This window comes from Electrophorus electricus, chromosome 2 (genome assembly GCF_041902795.1).
Source record: "Electrophorus electricus isolate QZ-2024a chromosome 2, ASM4190279v1, whole genome shotgun sequence".
Classification (NCBI taxonomy): domain Eukaryota; kingdom Metazoa; phylum Chordata; class Actinopteri; order Gymnotiformes; family Gymnotidae; genus Electrophorus; species Electrophorus electricus.
The window spans coordinates 2,057,445-2,076,085 of record NC_137498.1 but is presented as its reverse complement, the minus strand read 5'-3'; the positions used below and the strand labels follow the sequence as shown (position 1 = coordinate 2,076,085).

General features: G+C 37.4%; 3 protein-coding genes across 3 annotated transcripts; 1 reads left to right on the top strand and 2 right to left on the bottom strand.

Moving 5' to 3' along the window:
• Positions 1 to 784: 784 nt before the first annotated feature.
• On the bottom strand, positions 785 to 3,610 carry LOC118241819 (trace amine-associated receptor 3-like). The gene has a single exon (XM_035529054.2). The coding sequence runs from the start codon at positions 3,484 to 3,486 to the stop codon at positions 2,464 to 2,466; it is 1,023 nt and encodes a 340-aa protein (XP_035384947.1). The 5' UTR covers positions 3,487 to 3,610; the 3' UTR covers positions 785 to 2,463.
• A 1,019-nt stretch (positions 3,611 to 4,629) lies between these two features.
• LOC118241818 (trace amine-associated receptor 3-like) lies at positions 4,630 to 7,438 on the top strand. Its single transcript, XM_035529053.2, has one exon. It carries the CDS (start codon positions 4,729 to 4,731, stop codon positions 5,749 to 5,751), a length of 1,023 nt encoding a protein of 340 aa, XP_035384946.2. The 5' UTR covers positions 4,630 to 4,728; the 3' UTR covers positions 5,752 to 7,438.
• A 2,306-nt stretch (positions 7,439 to 9,744) lies between these two features.
• LOC113569172 (trace amine-associated receptor 4-like) lies at positions 9,745 to 11,278 on the bottom strand. Its single transcript, XM_026997258.3, has one exon. It carries the CDS (start codon positions 11,276 to 11,278, stop codon positions 10,229 to 10,231), a length of 1,050 nt encoding a protein of 349 aa, XP_026853059.3. The 3' UTR covers positions 9,745 to 10,228.
• Positions 11,279 to 18,641: the final 7,363 nt, after the last annotated feature.

Below are 18,641 nucleotides of genomic sequence, written 5' to 3'. Positions count from 1 at the left end.
AGCTGCTGCTTCTTCTTCTTCTGCTTCTGTTTCTTCTCCCTCAGAGACAATCCCATGATGCAGCACTCGTTTAGAGATGGTGGACGGAAACAGCTCGGCCAGTGGTGCAGAAGTGACAAAGTTGTGATATCATGGCTCAGAAAACACCCTTGAAGCAGGACTGCAAGTCATATCTTTGAATTACAGAGACTGCAGTAACCTCACCTTTCTTGTGACTCACTCATAGCCTAGAACACTCAACAACCTGTTCAGACTGCAGGAACACCGGGTGTCCAAATAAAGGTACTATAGGGGTCAAGTTCAAATAAAAGATCTAATTCTATTAATTAACTACATTTGGTGCCATAGCGGTGTAGAAATAGCTTTTTGATTGTAAAATGAGGTTTGTTAATGAGGGATTAGCATGTTAGCATTAGCCTCAGGCTATTATTTTTAGTAACAAGCAGCCTAATAAATAATTTTACCTTAGTGAATATTAGGTTGCAAAGGTGTTCTTATTAAAAGTAATTAATGAAATAATGTTGTCTAATCATTACTCCCGTTACATGTTCGTCCTGAATAATTTGGTAGAAGGTGTGTTTTTGTAACTTTGATTTATTTTCATCTTATTTTCAGTCATGATTGCATGACTGGTTTACATTATTTCAGAGATCACCTTAGCTCAGCATTCAAAGACTTTAAAAGGCTCATATAGAGGAGAGTCTATTTACTGAGAAGAGAAACTCAGTTGTAGCAGCTTGCAAGTAAGATACTTAGGTTGGTTCATCAGATAGGCAGTTATGTTTATTAATAATCAGTTATAGTACAAGGCAAATAAATGCTACCTGCGTGTAGTGGGTGGAACTATTAGGTGACAATCACTCTCTAACTAGAGCGATTCAATAATCTGCATTATACGGTCCCAGGATGGTTAAAACGAGGCAGCAATCACTTGAGATTCAGTGGGCAGTGAAGCAGCTCACTATGTATTGAGACACACTCACATTATTTCATGTTTATTTAAACCTGAATGTTCATCAAAGTGCATGCTTTGGAAAATCAAAGTTCTCATGAAGAAGCATGGAAATCCATCATCTACACATTTGTTTACATTTCTATTGAATTGAGCATTAATTATTGCCATAAAATAAATCTTTACCTGCTCTCCTATAGTATGGAGATAGTGCTAATGATTGTCAATCATTATATAACATCTGACCGAATTTTAAATATCTCAGTTCTCTAAATATGTTTTTATATGGATTAGTCATTTTATCAAAAGAGAAAATATCCAGATTGATGAAGGAGAAATGATTCACTTGTGTCAAATGCTACAGCACTCCCTTCAGAAAATAAAGACGTACTGAAATATCCAAATATCTTTGCAGACAATCCAGATATCTGTACTAAAACTATGACCTTGTGATTAAACTTCACAAACTTTAAAATGAAGATTATGATCCATGTATTCATTGATTGGCTGGATTACTGGGCCTTGACAAAGGAGAAAATGATTCACAAATAAAGCTTTTGATTTGTTCATCACTTGTGTCAAATGCTACAGCACTCCCTTTAGAAAATAAAGCTGTACTGAAATATCCAAATATCTTTGCAGACAATCCAGATATTTTTGCTAAAAATATGATCACTGGTATTATTCAGATTCCAGTATTAATAAAGAGACCTGATGATTAAACTTCAGACACTTTAAAATGAAGATTATGATCCATATATTCACTGATTGGCTGGATTACTGGGTCTTGGGTTAAACACTCTTTTAACAATCTTTTAAGCACTACAGGCCACTTTTATGTTAATTCTTTATATATATTTTTTTTCTCATCTCTTATCTCAGCAGCCTATATGTTTTAGTTTAAATGTTTAATTTTATTTTATGCACTTTAAATCTTGTATTAATCATTTTAATTCACCTTTTTCATTTCAGTTCTTTAAGTTTAGTTTGTCATGGTTTTTCTTTTTCTTTTTGGTAAAAACCTTCCTGAAGGGATAGATCTCGGCTTTATACATTTTTTGTCTATGTGAAGCACTTTGAGGTTTGTCTTTGAGTTGCCACTTTGCATAATAAGTGCTATAAAAATCAACTTGCCTTGCCAGCTTTACTGTACTGCTTCAGCAAGTCCTACTGTGTGCTTGTTCAAATCACTCATGTTAAATTGCATGAATAAACAGGAGACTTCAGTGATACATCAAAAATGATACAACATCAGAACAGAAGGAAGGTTCCTGTATGAAGCATTTGTATATCATACATATAATAAAAATATAGACCTAAAAGTAAAATGATAAAATAAACCTGTTAATCCTTGGTTATATTTTGCATTTTCTAAGCAGACCTAGTTAATAAAATACACTCATTATTAGGTATATATACTGGGAAAAGTTTTTGTCTTTGTTTTGTTTTTTTATAAGTGCAGATGAGGAAATTTGGCCTGTTACTAACCCACCTTTATTTATTAGACCACTTTAAAGATTTATATTATTTGTGTTATTGAGGTGAAAATATCTTGATAAAATGATCTTAAATGCACTCTGAAAGCGTGGGTAGAAAAATCCATAGATTAGAGGATTACACATAGAGTTAAAATAAGCTAACCATATCAGAGAATCAAAAACGTCAGCAGGGGTCATGAAGTTAAAGAAGGGGTCAATCAAATTGGTCATGAAATATGGGAGCCAGCAGAGAAGGAAAAAACCCATGACAATACCCAAAGTCTTGGCTGCCTTCCTCTCTCTCTGCTCTGAATAATGTCCTTTCGCCTCCCTCGACCTTACCACGGCTGTGCCCTCACAAATCACTTTAGCTTGTTTTCGTGCAACGAAGAAGATTTTCAAGTAAAGAGAGCTCATGATAGTGCCTGGAAGGAAAAAGTTTAGAAGTGAAGTTATAACAGTCCATTGTTTGTTGAAAGTCAAAGCGCAGAATCCGAGACAGGTATTCGACATGGCAAGTGTCTCCAAACCCTGCACATTAACTTTGGAAACCACAATGCCAAAGCTAAATATTAATGAAAATAGCCACATGACAGTCAGACAAAATACCACAATTGTGTTTGTCATCTTCATTTGATATTTCAAAGGCTCACAAATAGCAATATATCTATCAATAGATACCAAACACAGGTGCAAAATTGATGCAATACTCAAGGTCATATCCATACCAGAGTGAATTTTACAAAACATGTCACCCATGAACCAACATCCTTCCACCCATCGCACCATACTGAAGGGCATGACCAGACATCCCATCATACAGTCCACCAGGGCCAGGGAGAGGATGATGAGGTTAGTTGGAGACTGCAGCTGTTTGAAATGAGAAATAGTGATGATGACCAGAAGATTCCCAAACACAGTCATGAAGATTGTAGGCAGCATTAAGATGTACATGAGCACCTGAACCACAGACAAACGCTGTACTTTTGGACATGATTCAGGCTGGTGTGGAAAGCAGAGCAGTACATTCTCCACATCAGTACCAGTCATATTCATAATGAGAGTGTTAATCCAAGTTCATTCAGTTGTGTCCTTCTTCACAAAACAAAACTTGACACAGATAAGAGAAACACAGTATCAACAGTAATATTACTGACAATCTACACGTACATCAGTTAAATAATTCTCCATGCTAGCTGTTAAATAAATTGTGAATAGCTGTACTTTGACTTAAATACATTTTGAACTGCAAAGCATGCACCCATTTACCAATAGGAATAGCCTATTCAAATCATCCCCCTGTGGACCTGCATATACTTGAATAAGATGAACACTGGAAGATATACAGTGAAAACATTTCTGTGGGATTTAAGAGGAAATTCACAAACCCCATTATTCATTTTCTCAATGTGTTTAGATGGTGAACATGTTTGATGGGTATATGTTTTGTTTGCTTTTTTGTTGCAATTTGTTTTTGATTTCATTCTGCTGTGATTTCATTCTGTTGCGTCCTTCCTTTTTGCTTGTTCTTTTCCCGTGACAAATAATAGTCTTTGTGGTAACATTTATCTTAATAAAATGTGTTTGTATAACAAACTGTTAGGTGTTGCATCACAATATCACGATATGATCCATATCATTTTGTTTTATTGGCAGTACCCTACCTATCCAGGTTTTTACTTAATGCGTAATGTGTTAGCTAGCACATGCAAGCCTTGTTATACTGCTAGTTAGAAAATATTAAATAAATTTTGCATGTTTAAATTTTATATTTTAGGTATGAAGTACTAGCTAATGCAATCATAAAATATTTAGATTTCACATTATAGTCAAATGTGATACTGATCTTAGGTTATGTTTCTATATATTACACACTAAACCTTTTTTATAGCCATCAGTAAAAAAGTCTCTAGTAAAAAGCAAACAAAACATATACCCATCTAAACACATTGAGAAAATGAATAATGGGGTTTGTGAATTTCCTCTTAAATCCCACAGAAATGTTTTCACTGTATATCTTCCAGTATTCATCTTATTCAAGTATATGCAGGTCCACAGGGGGATGATTTGAATAGGCTATTCCTATTGGTAAATGGGTGCATGCTTTGCAGTTCAAAATGTATTTAAGTCAAAGTACAGCTATTCACAATTTATTTAACAGCTAGCATGGAGAATTATTTAACTGATGTACGTGTAGATTGTCAGTAATATTGTTGATACTGTGTTTCTCTTATCTGTGTCAAGTTTTGTTTTGTGAAGAAGGACACAACTGAATGAACTTGGATTAACACTCTCATTATGAATATGACTGGTACTGATGTGGAGAATGTACTGCTTTGCTTTCCACACCAGCCTGACTCATGTCCCAAAGTACAGCGTTTGTCTGCGATTCAGGTGCTCATGTACATCTTAATGCTGCCTACAATCTTCATGACCGTGTTTGGGAATCTTCTGGTCATCATCACTATTTCTCATTTCAAACAGCTGCAGTCTCCAACTAACCTCATCATCCTCTCCCTGGCCCTGGTGGACTGTATGATGGGATGTCTGGTCATGCCCTTCAGTATGGTGCGATGGGTGGAAGGATGTTGGTTCATGGGTGACATGTTTTGTAAAATTCACTCTGGTATGGATATGACCTTGAGTATTGCATCAATTTTACACCTGTGTTTGGTATCTATTGATAGATATATTGCTATTTGTGAGCCTTTGAAATATCAAATGAAGATGACAAACACAATTGTGGTATTTTGTCTGACTGTCATATGGCTATTTTCATTAATGTTTAGCTTTGGCATTGTGGTTTCCAAAGTTAATGTGCAGGGTTTGGAGACACTTGCCATGTCGAATACCTGTCTCGGATTCTGTGCTTTGACTTGCAACAAACAATGGACTGTTATAACTTCACTTCTAAACTTTTTCCTTCCAGGCACTATCATGAGCTCTCTTTACTTGAAAATCTTCTTCGTTGCACGAAAACAAGCTAAACTGATTTGTGAGGGCATAGCCGTGATAAGGTCGAGGGAGGCGAAAGGACATTATTCAGAGCAGAGAGAGAGGAAGGCAGCCAAGACTTTGGGTATTGTCATGGGTTTTTTCCTTCTCTGCTGGCTCCCATATTTCATGACCAATTTGATTGACCCCTTCTTTAACTTCATGACCCCTGCTGACGTTTTTGATTCTCTGATATGGTTAGCTTATTTTAACTCTATGTGTAATCCTCTAATCTATGGATTTTTCTACCCACGCTTTCAGAGTGCATTTAAGATCATTTTATCAAGATATTTTCACCTCAATAACACAAATAATATAAATCTTTAAAGTGGTCTAATAAATAAAGGTGGGTTAGTAACAGGCCAAATTTTCTCATCTGCACTTATAAAAAAACAAAACAAAGACAAAAACTTTTCCCAGTATATATACCTAATAATGAGTGTATTTTATTAACTAGGTCTGCTTGGAAAATGCAAAATATAACCAAGGATTAACAGGTTTATTTTATCATTTTACTTTTAGGTCTATATTTTTATTATATGTATGATATACAAATGCTTCATACAGGAACCTTCCTTCTGTTCTGATGTTGTATCATTTTTGATGTATCACTGAAGTCTCCTGTTTATTCATGCAATTTAACATGAGTGATTTGAACAAGCACACAGTAGGACTTGCTGAAGCAGTACAGTAAAGCTGGCAAGGCAAGTTGATTTTTATAGCACTTATTATGCAAAGTGGCAACTCAAAGACAAAACTCAAAGTGCTTCACATAGACAGAAAATGTATAAAGCCGAGATCTATCCCTTCAGGAAAGTTTTTGCCAAAAAGAAAAAGAAAAACCATGACAAACTAAACTTAAAGAACTGAAATGAAAAAGGTGAATTAAAATGATTAATACAAGATTTAAAGTGCATAAAATAAAATTAAACATTTAAACTAAAACATATAAGGTGCTGAGATAAGAGATGAGATTAAAAAATATATATAAATAATTAACATAAAAGTGGCCGGTAGTGCTTAAAAGATTGTTAAAAGAGTGTTTAACCCAAGGCCCAGTAATCCAGCCAATCAGTGAATATATGGATCATAATCTTCATTTTAAAGTGTCTGAAGTTTAATCATCAGGTCTCTTTATTAATACTGGAATCTGAATAATACCAGTGGTCATATTTTTAGCAAAAATAGCTGGATTGTCTGCAAAGATATTTGGATATTTCAGTACAGCTTTATTTTCTAAAGGGAGTGCTATAGCATTTGACACAAGTGATGATCAAATCAAAAGCTTTATTTGTGAATCATTTTCTCCTTTGTCAAGGCCCAGTAATCCAGCCAATCAATGAATACATGGATCATAATCTTCATTTAAAGTTTGTGAAGTTTAATCACAAGGTCATAGTTTTAGTACAGATATCTGGATTGTCTGCAAAGATATTTGGATATTTCAGTACGTCTTTATTTTCTGAAGGGAGTGCTGTAGCATTTGACACAAGTGAATCATTTCTCCTTCATCAATCTGGATATTTTCTCTTTTGATAAAATGACTAATCCATATAAAAACATATTTAGAGAACTGCGATATTTAAAATTAGGTCAGATGTTATATAATGATTGACAATCATTAGCACTATCTCCATACTATAGGACAGCAGGTAAAGATTTATTTTATGGCAATAATTAATGCTCAGTTCAATAGAAATGTAAACAAATGTGTAGATGATGGATTTCCATGCTTCTTCATGAGAACTTTGATTTTCCAAAGCATGCACTTTGATGAACATTCAGGTTTAAATAAACATGAAATAATGTGAGTGTGTCTCAATACATAGTAATCTGCTTCACTGCCCACTGAATCTCAAGTGATTGCTGCCTCGTTTTAACCATCATGGGACCGTATAATGCAGATTATTGAATCGCTCTAGTTCGAGAGTGATTGTCACCTAATAGTTCCACCCACTACACGCAGGTAGCATTTATTTGCCTTGTACTATAACTGATTATTAATAAACATAACTGCCTATCTGATGAACCAACCTAAGTATCTTACTTGCAAGCTGCTACAACTGAGTTTCTCTTCTCAGTAAATAGACTCTCCTCTATATGAGCCTTTTAAAGTCTTTGAATGCTGAGCTAAGGTGATCTCTGAAATAATGAAAACCAGTCATGCAATCATGACTGAAAATAAGATGAAAATAAATCAAAGTTACAAAAACACACCTTCTACCAAATTATTCAGGATGAACATGTAACGGGAGTAATGATTAGACAACATTATTTCATTAATTACTTTTAACAAGAACACCTTTGCAACCTAATATTCACTAAGGTAAAATTATTTATTAGGCTGCTTGTTACTAAAAATAATAGCCTGAGGCTAATGCTAACATGCTAATCCCTCATTAACAAACCTCATTTTACAATCAAAAAGCTATTTCTACACCGCTATGGCACCAAATGCAGTTAATTAATAGAATTAGATCTTTTATTTGAACTTGACCCCTATAGTAGCTTTATTTGGACACCCGGTGTTCCTGCAGTCTGAACAGGTTGTTGAGTGTTCTAGGCTATGAGTGAGTCACAAGAAAGGTGAGGTTACTGCAGTCTCTGTAATTCAAAGATATAACTTGCAGTCCTGCTTCAAGGGTGTTTTCTGAGCCATGATATCACAACTTTGTCACTTCTGCACCACTGGCCGAGCTGTTTCCGTCCACCATCTCTAAACGAGTGCTGCATCATGGGATTGTCTCTGAGGGAGAAGAAGCAGAAGCAGAAGAAGAAGAAGCAGCAGCTCTCTTGATATTGTGCCAGAATAAGATCTCAGTATGCAAGATATTTAAGGCATCTAAGAAATGAGATCATCTTGTGGGGGCTACCTTTTCTATCCCCTCATCAACCCCCTCCTCTATCCCTTCATCACCCCTCTCCATTATCCCCTCATCAACCCCCTGCTCTATCCCCTCATCAACCCCCTGCTCTATCCCCTCATCAACCCCCTGCTCTATCCCCTCATCAAACCCCTCCTCTATCCCCTCATCACCCATCCTCTATCCCCTCATCAACCCCCTGCTCTATCCCCTCATCAAACCCCTCCTCTATCCCCTCATCACCCATCCTCTATCCCCTCATCAACCCCCTCCTCTATCCCTTCATCACCCCTCTCCATTATCCCCTCATCAACCCCCTGCTCTATCCCCTCATCAAACCACTCCTCTATCCCCTCATCAAACCCCTGATCTATCCCCTCATCTATCCCCTCATCACCCATCCTCTATCTCCTCATCAAACCACTGCTCTATCCCCTCATCAAACCACTGCTCTATCATCCACATGGTCTCATGTTTGTTTTCCTTCAGCATGTCTCCATGTTTTTTGTTTACTTTCCTTCCTGCTCATGTTGCCACACCCACTTTATTAACAATGTTGCCCGTTTCACCTGTTGCTAGTCCTTTCGGCCAATCATCACATGTATAAATACACCTTTGTTACTACCAGTGTTATCAGGTTATGTATATCTTTTTTTGTTGTGTGAATGCCTTTGAGAATACGCTGTGGATGTCTTCATGGATGTATTAATCATTGTGTTTGTTTGTCTTTTTTCCTTTTGTGTTGATTGAACATTTTTTTGCTTCCATTACGACTTGTACTTGCATCCTTGCATCCTGTCTCACATCAATCACAATAGTGTTTGCTCAGTGAAGTCATAGCATGCAGACCCAACAACCCCCTTATTACGTTTATTAATGTACTTATTATTTAACATTTATTAATTAGAAATACCTTATAGGTGTAATTAGTGACTGTAGCTCATCTGTTACCATACAAAATTTATGCTGCCATCATCTGACTATTTCTTCTTGCTCAGATGGATATTAGATGGATATTACAACAAATGGATATTACAGTGTACCTAAAAGATCATGCTCAATAAATTTACCAGTAAGTGTAGGCGCAAGGTGAAGGTATCTCATGAAGTTGGTGGTAAATGTAATGTGTTTTTGCAAGAGAACAAAAAGCAGTATAATGGGAAATGACTTCTAATGTCTTAAATGAGCCATGTGAGGTCTGTGAGTAAAGGAAGGAATTTTTTCAGTAAGTCCTGTCTCATGATGCCAGCTGTCCAACCACACTGCAGCCTCTGTGGACTACTGAGTGGATCATGGCATTTCTAGATCTCTGTCAGCATGGCCTACCAGTAGTATGGTTACGACATTTCTGAAACCCAGTTTGTGGGTATGTGGATGGGTTTTTCAAACACATATTTGTTTAACGTATCTAAGTTCCACCAAATAAGGTTTTTGAACATTACAGCTTTATTTTAAGTTTAATTTTCTATCAGTGACTGCACAATCATGACACCCCACTCATGTTTAATGTGATCAACTCACTGATTGTTTTCTTCAAATTATCAGTGTGTGTGCATAAGGACTCGGACTCCCTCCCTCTACCCACACTAGATTACTTTTTATCCCATGTCATATGGGTCTTTTGACTTAGAACTGTCCTTTGTTGTTAACTACTGCATTATGGTATGTGAATTTTATACACAAAAACAAAATAGTTTTTTTGGGTATAGCATTTGTGGGGGAAAAAGTCCAGTTCTAAAATACATATTCAGATGCTAGTTAAGTGGAATAGCACAAAGGGATTATATACTAAAGTAAAGACTCAGTATGACTTCAATATTAAGTAACATAAGTTTTCATTTAGCAACATTAACAATATTCACCCCACGGTCCCAATATACTGTGTAACTGAATAAATGTAATTCAGCACAACTAGCACCTTCCAATGATACTAGACACAATTACAGTGTTAAACTGCTTGAGTTACTGAGGTGGAGTACATATTTTGATATAATAAGCTTAAATGCTCTCTGAAAACGCGGATAAAAAAACCCATAAACCAATGGGTTACAAGTTGAATTGAGGTACCCAAACCACACCAGGACGTCAAACACGTCCACCGGAGTAGAGAAGCCGAGAAGTGGGTCAGTTATCGTAGTGATAAAAAACGGCAGCCAGCAGAGCAGAAAGATTCCCATGACGATGCCCAGAGTCTTGGCTGCCTTCCTCTCCCTCTGCTCTGATGAGTAACTCTTCGTCTCTGACAGGGTCATCACCACCACCCTATCAGATATCAGTTTAGCTTGTTTTCTTGCAACATGAAAGATCTTGAGGTACAGAGAACTCATGATAGTTCCTGGAATGAAAAAAGCCACAAGAGCAGCAGTAAGACCCCACTGTCTGTTAAAGATCAACGCGCAGTTTCCCACACAGGAACTTAAGATTAAAAGGCTCTCCAAACCTTGAGTGTTTACATTAGATAGAACGACCCCAAAGCTAAACGCGAATGAAAACACCCACAGGACAGTGATACACACTGCCACACTTTTCTTTGTCATCTTTGTCCTGTAAGTTAGAGGGTCACAAATTGCCATGTATCTATCAATAGATACCAAACACAGGTGTAGTATAGAGACGATACTCAAGGTCATATCCAAACCAGAGTGAATTTTACAAAACATGTCACCCATGAACCAGCATCCTTCCACCCATCGCACCATACTGAAGGGCATGACCAGACAGCCCAGCATACAGTCCACCAGGGCCAGGGAGAGGATGATGAGGTTAGTTGGAGACTGCAGCTGTTTGAAATGAGAAATAGTGATGATGACCAGAAGATTCCCAAACACGGTCATGAAGATTGTAGGCAGCATTAAGATGTACATGAGCACCTGAAGCACAGCCAAACGCTGTACTTTGGGACATGAGTCAGGCTGGTGTGGAAAACAGAGCAGTACATTCTCCACATCAATACCAGTCATATTCATATTGAGTATGTTAATCCAAACCATTTAGAACATGCTCTTCCTCAAAGGTATGGCACCACCCAGGAAAACATATTCTCATTTATTTAAATTATAATAACAGTGAATCATAACTGATTACCTGTACCTACAACTTAATTAATGAAGGCTGTGTCGTATGACTTAAATACATGGGATTTTTAAAAAGGTAACACCCCTTCACCAATAGAATACCTTCCATATGACATCATACCATGAACAGAGAAGCACTGTCTGTGTTTCATATGACCTTGTTTATTGTGTCAGATGGGGTATTGTTTCAGATGTTAGCCACGTTGTCTCATTTTGTGGATCCTTGAGTTGCCCAATACCTCATATAGCTCACTACACATTAACCGCAATGCACTAAGTTGAAAAGTAGTTTTATCAAGACTCCTGGTGACATCACAGTGGACACCTCGGATGTGTGAGCACTTATTTAAAGTAAGCTGATCGGGTCTGTCTCAGCTGATGTGATAGGTCTTGAGTTTAATTTGTTTATTTATGTGTGCTGATATCTGCTTCTTAGCTTGCATAGATATTAAAGACACCACATCTCCATATTCTCTTTAATGAAGTTATATTTAGGAAACCTAAATATTATTTCCATTGCTATTGTCTCTTAAATCCTGCTGAGAATGGGATTTGGTCATGTGACTGTGTGTTTGGTCATGTGACTGTGTGTTTGGTCATGTGACTGTATTCATTTTTGACTGCATCTCCCCCTTCAATTCTGCAATGAAAATTCTATCTGCAGTCCAGCTATGTGTAACTAGTGTTCAACATACACCTAAAATATTTTCACCTAAAGTTCATAATCTTGGAAACGTATAGTCGAACCTCCACTTTCACAGATTTGATTATATGTTAATTTTACATCAATAATTAAATGGGATTTATTTATAAATAAATATGTGCCTTAAATATGTGCCATAAAGAACCACACACTGTGCACTCTGTTTTGGAATGCCAAGCTCTTTGTGTTAAATATGGCAGTATTAAGCATTTTAGAGGCCTAGAGTTATTCAATGTCTTTTCACAGCACTCCTCAACTCCTCAACAAACACCTGAATGGCCTTTGAAACCACTGAAAAACCAGACCAGTCACATAAAACCAGACCAGTCACATAAAACCAGACCAGTCACATAAAACTAGAACAGACTAGTCACATAAGTGTCTCTGTGTGTTTCTAAGTTTCTACTGCTTGTGCACGTGATCTGATCTTGACATGCAGGCAGTGGTAGCTTAGCGGTTGAGCTACCACATGTACTCAGATGCTTGCTGTTTTAAGCCCCACCACTGCCAAGTTGCCACTGCTGGGCCCCCGAGCAAGGCCCTTAGCCCTCAATTGCTCAAGTTGTACTCAGTCATAGTTGTAAGTTGCTTTGGATAAAAGTGTCAGGTAAATGTATCTTTTTCGGTCTGTGTTACTGACACTCCTATAATTCACTGTGCTGCGTTGCTACAAGTGGACTTGTCTCCAACCAGTTTATGATTAGGCCTATCCAGAGTGACTTATATAATAATAATGCATGTGACAGTTCACAATAAATCAATAATTCAGTAACAACAACTGGTACAGTTCATACTGATCTTACTGTGACTGTGGAAACTGACCCCAAGATCTTGGTGTTATGAGCACCTTGATTAATTTGCTCTACCACGTGAGCTGCAGGAGCTAACCTGTAACTAGTAAGTGGGTCAAACACTGGCCATTAAGTCTTTCACTTGGGGACCTATAACACCTAAGGGTTGCAGCCTTACCTATCTGTAAAACGGCTGAATAGCTGAGCCCCTCATATGCACTTAAAGAAGACTTCTTATGCATCTCCTTCTAATGTTACAGTTTGATGAGGGTATTTTGTTAATGCATGGACCTAAGGTTATAAATGAGGTTTCAGTATTCTGAAAACTACTAAACAGATCTACGGACCTGCTCCCTACAGCGGTAATAAAAAGGCAGTCAAAGCATGTGCATGTTTATTTAATTAGTTCATATATATGTTCACAACACTAAGATCAGTGAACTTCCTGCTGGTTGTCATGTGTGAAGGTCACACATTCCCCTGTAAACCACCACCAGAGGGGAAGATTAATTGTTTTTGTCTGAGTGCTTGCGTATATTCAGTGATTTAATATGTACAGTACAAGCTGTGACTTTTTGATTGACATATGTCCAAGTTTGGCACAATGAAAATTCACACAATGAGGTAATGCTTGCATCTTTGCATACTTCTAAGTTAAGCCTATGGGATCAGTTAACACCTCACACTTTTGCCCCTCTCACAGGTATTTAACTTATCTAAGGTGTTAAAGACTACACCGCACCCCATAACACTCTGTCCAAACTAATTAAGTGGTTAAATTATTGCATCAGCTTTTAGTCTGAGCATTTCCCTAATGATCAGTGTAATATGTTGCATAAGGTCACACAACACAACACCAACCTGAAACAGAGGCCCAAAACAAACTTTGAGCTAAACATTTACCAAGTAAAACATACGTTATTATTCAGACTTGGTAAACTGAAACATTTGTGTTTAGTTTTCCAGTGTCTTTCCAATACAGTTCAGTCATAATTCACTCCTTTGAAGGCTCAGCTGACACTGAGGTTTTGTGTAAGACAATGCTTATTTTAATCTGTGTAGAAAATTAGTGCAAAATCAATAGTACAGTGAAAATGTGAATAATATAGGAAAAATGTATAGTTAGAAAAAGAATTGCACATGTCATAAAACGTATCATAAACTAAAGAGGAATCAAAGGCTGATTCTGTATGTGGTGTTTGCATCTACTATTGTTTCCTCTCAAGACAATAGTGACATTTCTCTGTCAGGAAAGCAGGATATCAGGACACAGTAAAGTCAGAGTAGATCATTCAACAAGACTGGGAGAGGCAAGTGTCTGGTGAACTCTTAAGAATATTAATGCACGAGTGAGCTTAACAATAACAAGCATCCTCCCAGACCACAGACAACCACAGTACTAAATGATGGCAAGTATTTTCAGTCATAGAAACAGTTTAAAAAATCCAGAACTCTATCCAGAATGTAAACAAACATGTCAAAGGTCGGCATGAACAGTCCACACCAGCATGACTGCAGAGATTACAGAGAGAGGCAAACCACCGGTGAACCTCAAAATCAGGAAAGCCAGGTTACAGTTTGATAAAAAAAGAGCCTGCTTTAGACAGCTAAGCACATTAATAACCTAAATTACTCAAGTAATAATTCTGCTCAGATATGAGCAGTTCAGTGTCATATGCCAGCCTGAAGGTTTAGTGGGCCAGATGTTTGAAGAGCCTGTAGTGAAATATCACCTTCATGAGCTTTCAGCAGAGAAGCAAAATGTAGTGTAATTCTTATATAATTCTTCTTATAATTCTTAAAAGAATTATAAGTTATTCTTCTTATCATTCTTAACAAGGAATATATAGGCCCAACAGCAATTATGTGTCTTGAATATCAATTAAATTCCCTTTTAATTTTCTAACCAGCATTCTGCATTTTGTATCAGCTCAGAGGAGAGGAGTGCACAGTCAGAAGAACAAATCACTGTGTCACAGTCCAACAGATCACTGCATCACTGTCCAACAGATCACTGTGTCACTGTAAAACAGATCACTGTGTCACTGTAAAACAGACCACTGTGTCACTGTCCAACAGATCACTGCATCACTGTAAAACAGATCACTGCATCACTGTCCAACAGATCACTGTGTCACTGTTTAACTCTTCATGGACTGTTGTGTAGGCCTCATTGCTGTATCTGGTGCCCAGTGCACCTACACCACATACCTGTTTCTGCCTTTGTCATTAAGGTCTGTAATATCAATAGAGCCCAGTAGCTTTTCATGACTCAGCAAAAGATGTGGGAGCTACATGTTATTACTACACATTTGTTACTTTTTCTTTTACATTTGCTTCCCCTGTTTTATCTTAATTCAGGTTTAGTGCAGCGCCACTGTGACTTACTGCTAAAACAAAGCACATACACAAACTCATCCTAAAAGGGAACTAATATTTGTAATGGACCTTTAACTTCTTGGTTATCCTGATAGAGTTTAACATACTTTTTAAAACTACTCAAGCTGGACTGTAACTACGAACAGGTCGTGTCTAGTGTTACCTGTAAAGCTCGTCAGTTATATTTGATAGTCTGGTGTTACCTGTACAGCTGGTCAGTTATATTTGAGTGTCTAGTGTTACCTGTACAGCTGGTCACTTATAGTTGATAATCTAGTGTTACTTGTACTGATGGTCAGTTATAGTTGATAGTCTAGTGTTACCTGTACAGCTGGAGAAATAGAAGTTCAGTGAGACACAACCATATAGATTAAAACTATGTAGCACAATTTAGAAATCTATGTTGAGTGGATTGATATAAAAATTGTAGGCTATGACATTTTGATTGACATAAGTCTGATGTAAGTATGGCACAATGAAAGTTCAAACAATGAGGTAATGCTTGCATCTTTGCATACTTCTAGGTTAAGCCTGGGGGATCAGTTAACACCTCACACTTTTAATGATGGAGCCCCTCTCACAGGTATCTAACTTACCTAAGGAGTTAAACACTATGCCACACCCTGTCACACTCTGTCCAAACTAATTAAGTGAGTGAATTATTACATCAGCCTTGTTTAGTCTGAGGCTTTCCCTAATGATCAGTGAAATATGTTGCGTAAAGTCACATAACACAACATCAACCTGAAACAAAGGCCCAAAACAAACTTTGAGTTAAACCTTTACCAAGTAAAACCTACTTTATTATTCAGACTTGGTAAACTGAAATATTTGGGTCTAGTTTTCCAGTGCAGTTCAGTCTTTCCAACACATTTCATTCACAATTCACTCCTTTGGAGGCTCAGCTGACACTGAGGTTTCATGTAGGTCCATGTTTACGTTAATCTGTGTAGAAAACCAGTGCAAAATCAATAGTACATTGAAAAATAAAATTATCTAGTAAAAATATAGTTTGAAAAAAAATTACACACGTCTATGTTAAACTAAAGAGGAATCAAAGGCTGATTCTGTATGTGGTGTTTGCATTTGCTGCTGTTTCCTCTCAAGACAATAGTGACGTTTCTCTGTCAGGAAAGGAGGATATCAGGACACAGTAAAGTCGGAGTAGATCAATCACAATAGAGACAGGACACAAGTAGAAGCTGATGTTTCGTGCACTGGTAAGAAATATGAATGCACTAGTGAGCGTAACAATACCAGATATCCTCTTAGACCACAGACAATCACAGTAGTGAATGACTGAAGAATAATTTTAACCATGAAAACAGTTGAACTAATCCAGAACTCTATCCAGAATGTAGACAAACATGTCAAAGGTTGGCATGAACAGTCCACACCAGCATGACTGCAGAGATTACAGAGAGAGGCAAACCACCGGTGAACCTCAAAATGAGGAAGGCTAGGTTACAGTGTGATAAGAAAGAGCCTGCTGTAGACAGTCAAGCACAGAGCCTTATGGGGCGGTGGGACAATAATAATAGCTTATAATATCTAAATAATAATAATAATAATAATAATAATATCCTACATCAAAGAGATGGACAGAGGAAAATGTGTAGAAATAAAGTGCTCGTGACCCAATGTGCACCATCTCCTCTGTGTAACATGTTGGCAGGGGCCTGTCTGCCTTTCAGTGGAACTGGTTCACTGTTTGTTGTTGTGACTATTACATTGACTTCCCCTGTAGTATCTTAATTCAGTTTCAGTGCTGTACTGCTGTGACTAAACGTGACCAGCAGTGCAGGTCACACAAGACCTGATTCACTGCACCATTACCCAGAGCTTCCTTTAGATTCCAATTTGAAAAATGTGCAGCAAACCAGTACAAAACAAATAGTACAGTGAAATAGTGAAATATAGTCTGAACAAAGATTACATATACCTGACTCTGACTGGTCATTCAGTCTTTACAGAAACAAGTGATAACATTGATCAGTAAACCTACACATTATAAAACATTTCAACAATGTAAAATACAGCACTCCAAAAACATTTTCTGCTATATTTGGTATGGAAATAATGTGCAAGTTGGATTTGCTGATGTGGTATGTACCTTAAATTTGATAATGTTTCTGCTGTTCTTTTCATAATATTTGTAGTGTTCCACTAGAGGGCGACAACGATTTACTCTACTGAATTGATCAGTTTGAAAGGTCAGCGCTTGCACGCACACACACGCACGCACAGAGAGAGAGAGAGAGAGAGAGAGAGAGAGAGAGAGAGAGAGAGAGAGAGAGAGCAGACGTGCACAATGTGTAGTATACAGCACAGACACAGAGAGAGTTGCACAATTCTTCTCACAGCACTAACTCATGTCCCTATTTTAATTTTCCCATCTTAATAGAGTTTAATAGTACATTTAAGCGGTGCAATGAAAACATCCATGGGGAAAAATAACACAAATTGATATATTTCTAGGCCTTGTACTGTACACAAATCAAATTCAAGACACATAATTGCTGTTGGCCTGATATATACCTTGTTCCACATTGATTGAATGCCTGTACTAACTGTCTTTGGTGATCCTTTTTGTTAATTCTGCTCAGGCATGTGTAGATCAGTGTCACATGCTCGCCTGAAGGTGTGTTGGGACAGAGGCTTGAAGGGCCTTTAGTGAAATAGCACCTTCACAAGCTTTCAGCAGAAAACATGCAACATGATTCATTAACTGACCTCCTGGTTGGCCCACAACCCTTTCATAATTACACTCCACAATGCAGGTATCGAAACTGGGACTGGCAAACATGCTGAAGAAATCAGTAGTGAGTCCACCACTTTCTCATTTGCACTGGTGTGAAACTTAAAAAGAGAAAGTGAGGCAGGACATTGGCAGATGAAAACAATAGTAACTTACACCAAAGAGATGGACAGAGGAAAATTTGGAAAAACAGAGTAAGCGCTCATGATCCAAAGAGCACCATCTCCTCTGTGTAACATGGTGGCAGGGGCCTGTCTGTCTTCCAGTGGAGCTAGTTCACTGCTCTTTACTGTCAATAACAGGACATACTCTGAAGGGTAGAGAAGCATCTTCCCTGCTCAGGTCCAGCCAAATATCTTAAATACAGATGCTTTTTCATCTAACAGCATATCAGTGACCCAAAACACACTTCTAAAGAAACTATAGAAAATGTTTCAGGACCAAAATGTGGTGTCATTCTTATATAATTCTTATTATAATTCTTAAAATAATTATAAGTTATTCTTCTTATCACGCTTAACAAGGCATATATCAGGCCAGCAGCAATTATGCATTTTGAATATCGATTAAATTCCCTTTACAATTTTCTAGCCAGTATTCTGCATTTTGTTCAGCTCAGAGGAGAGGAGTGCAGAGATAGAAAAACAG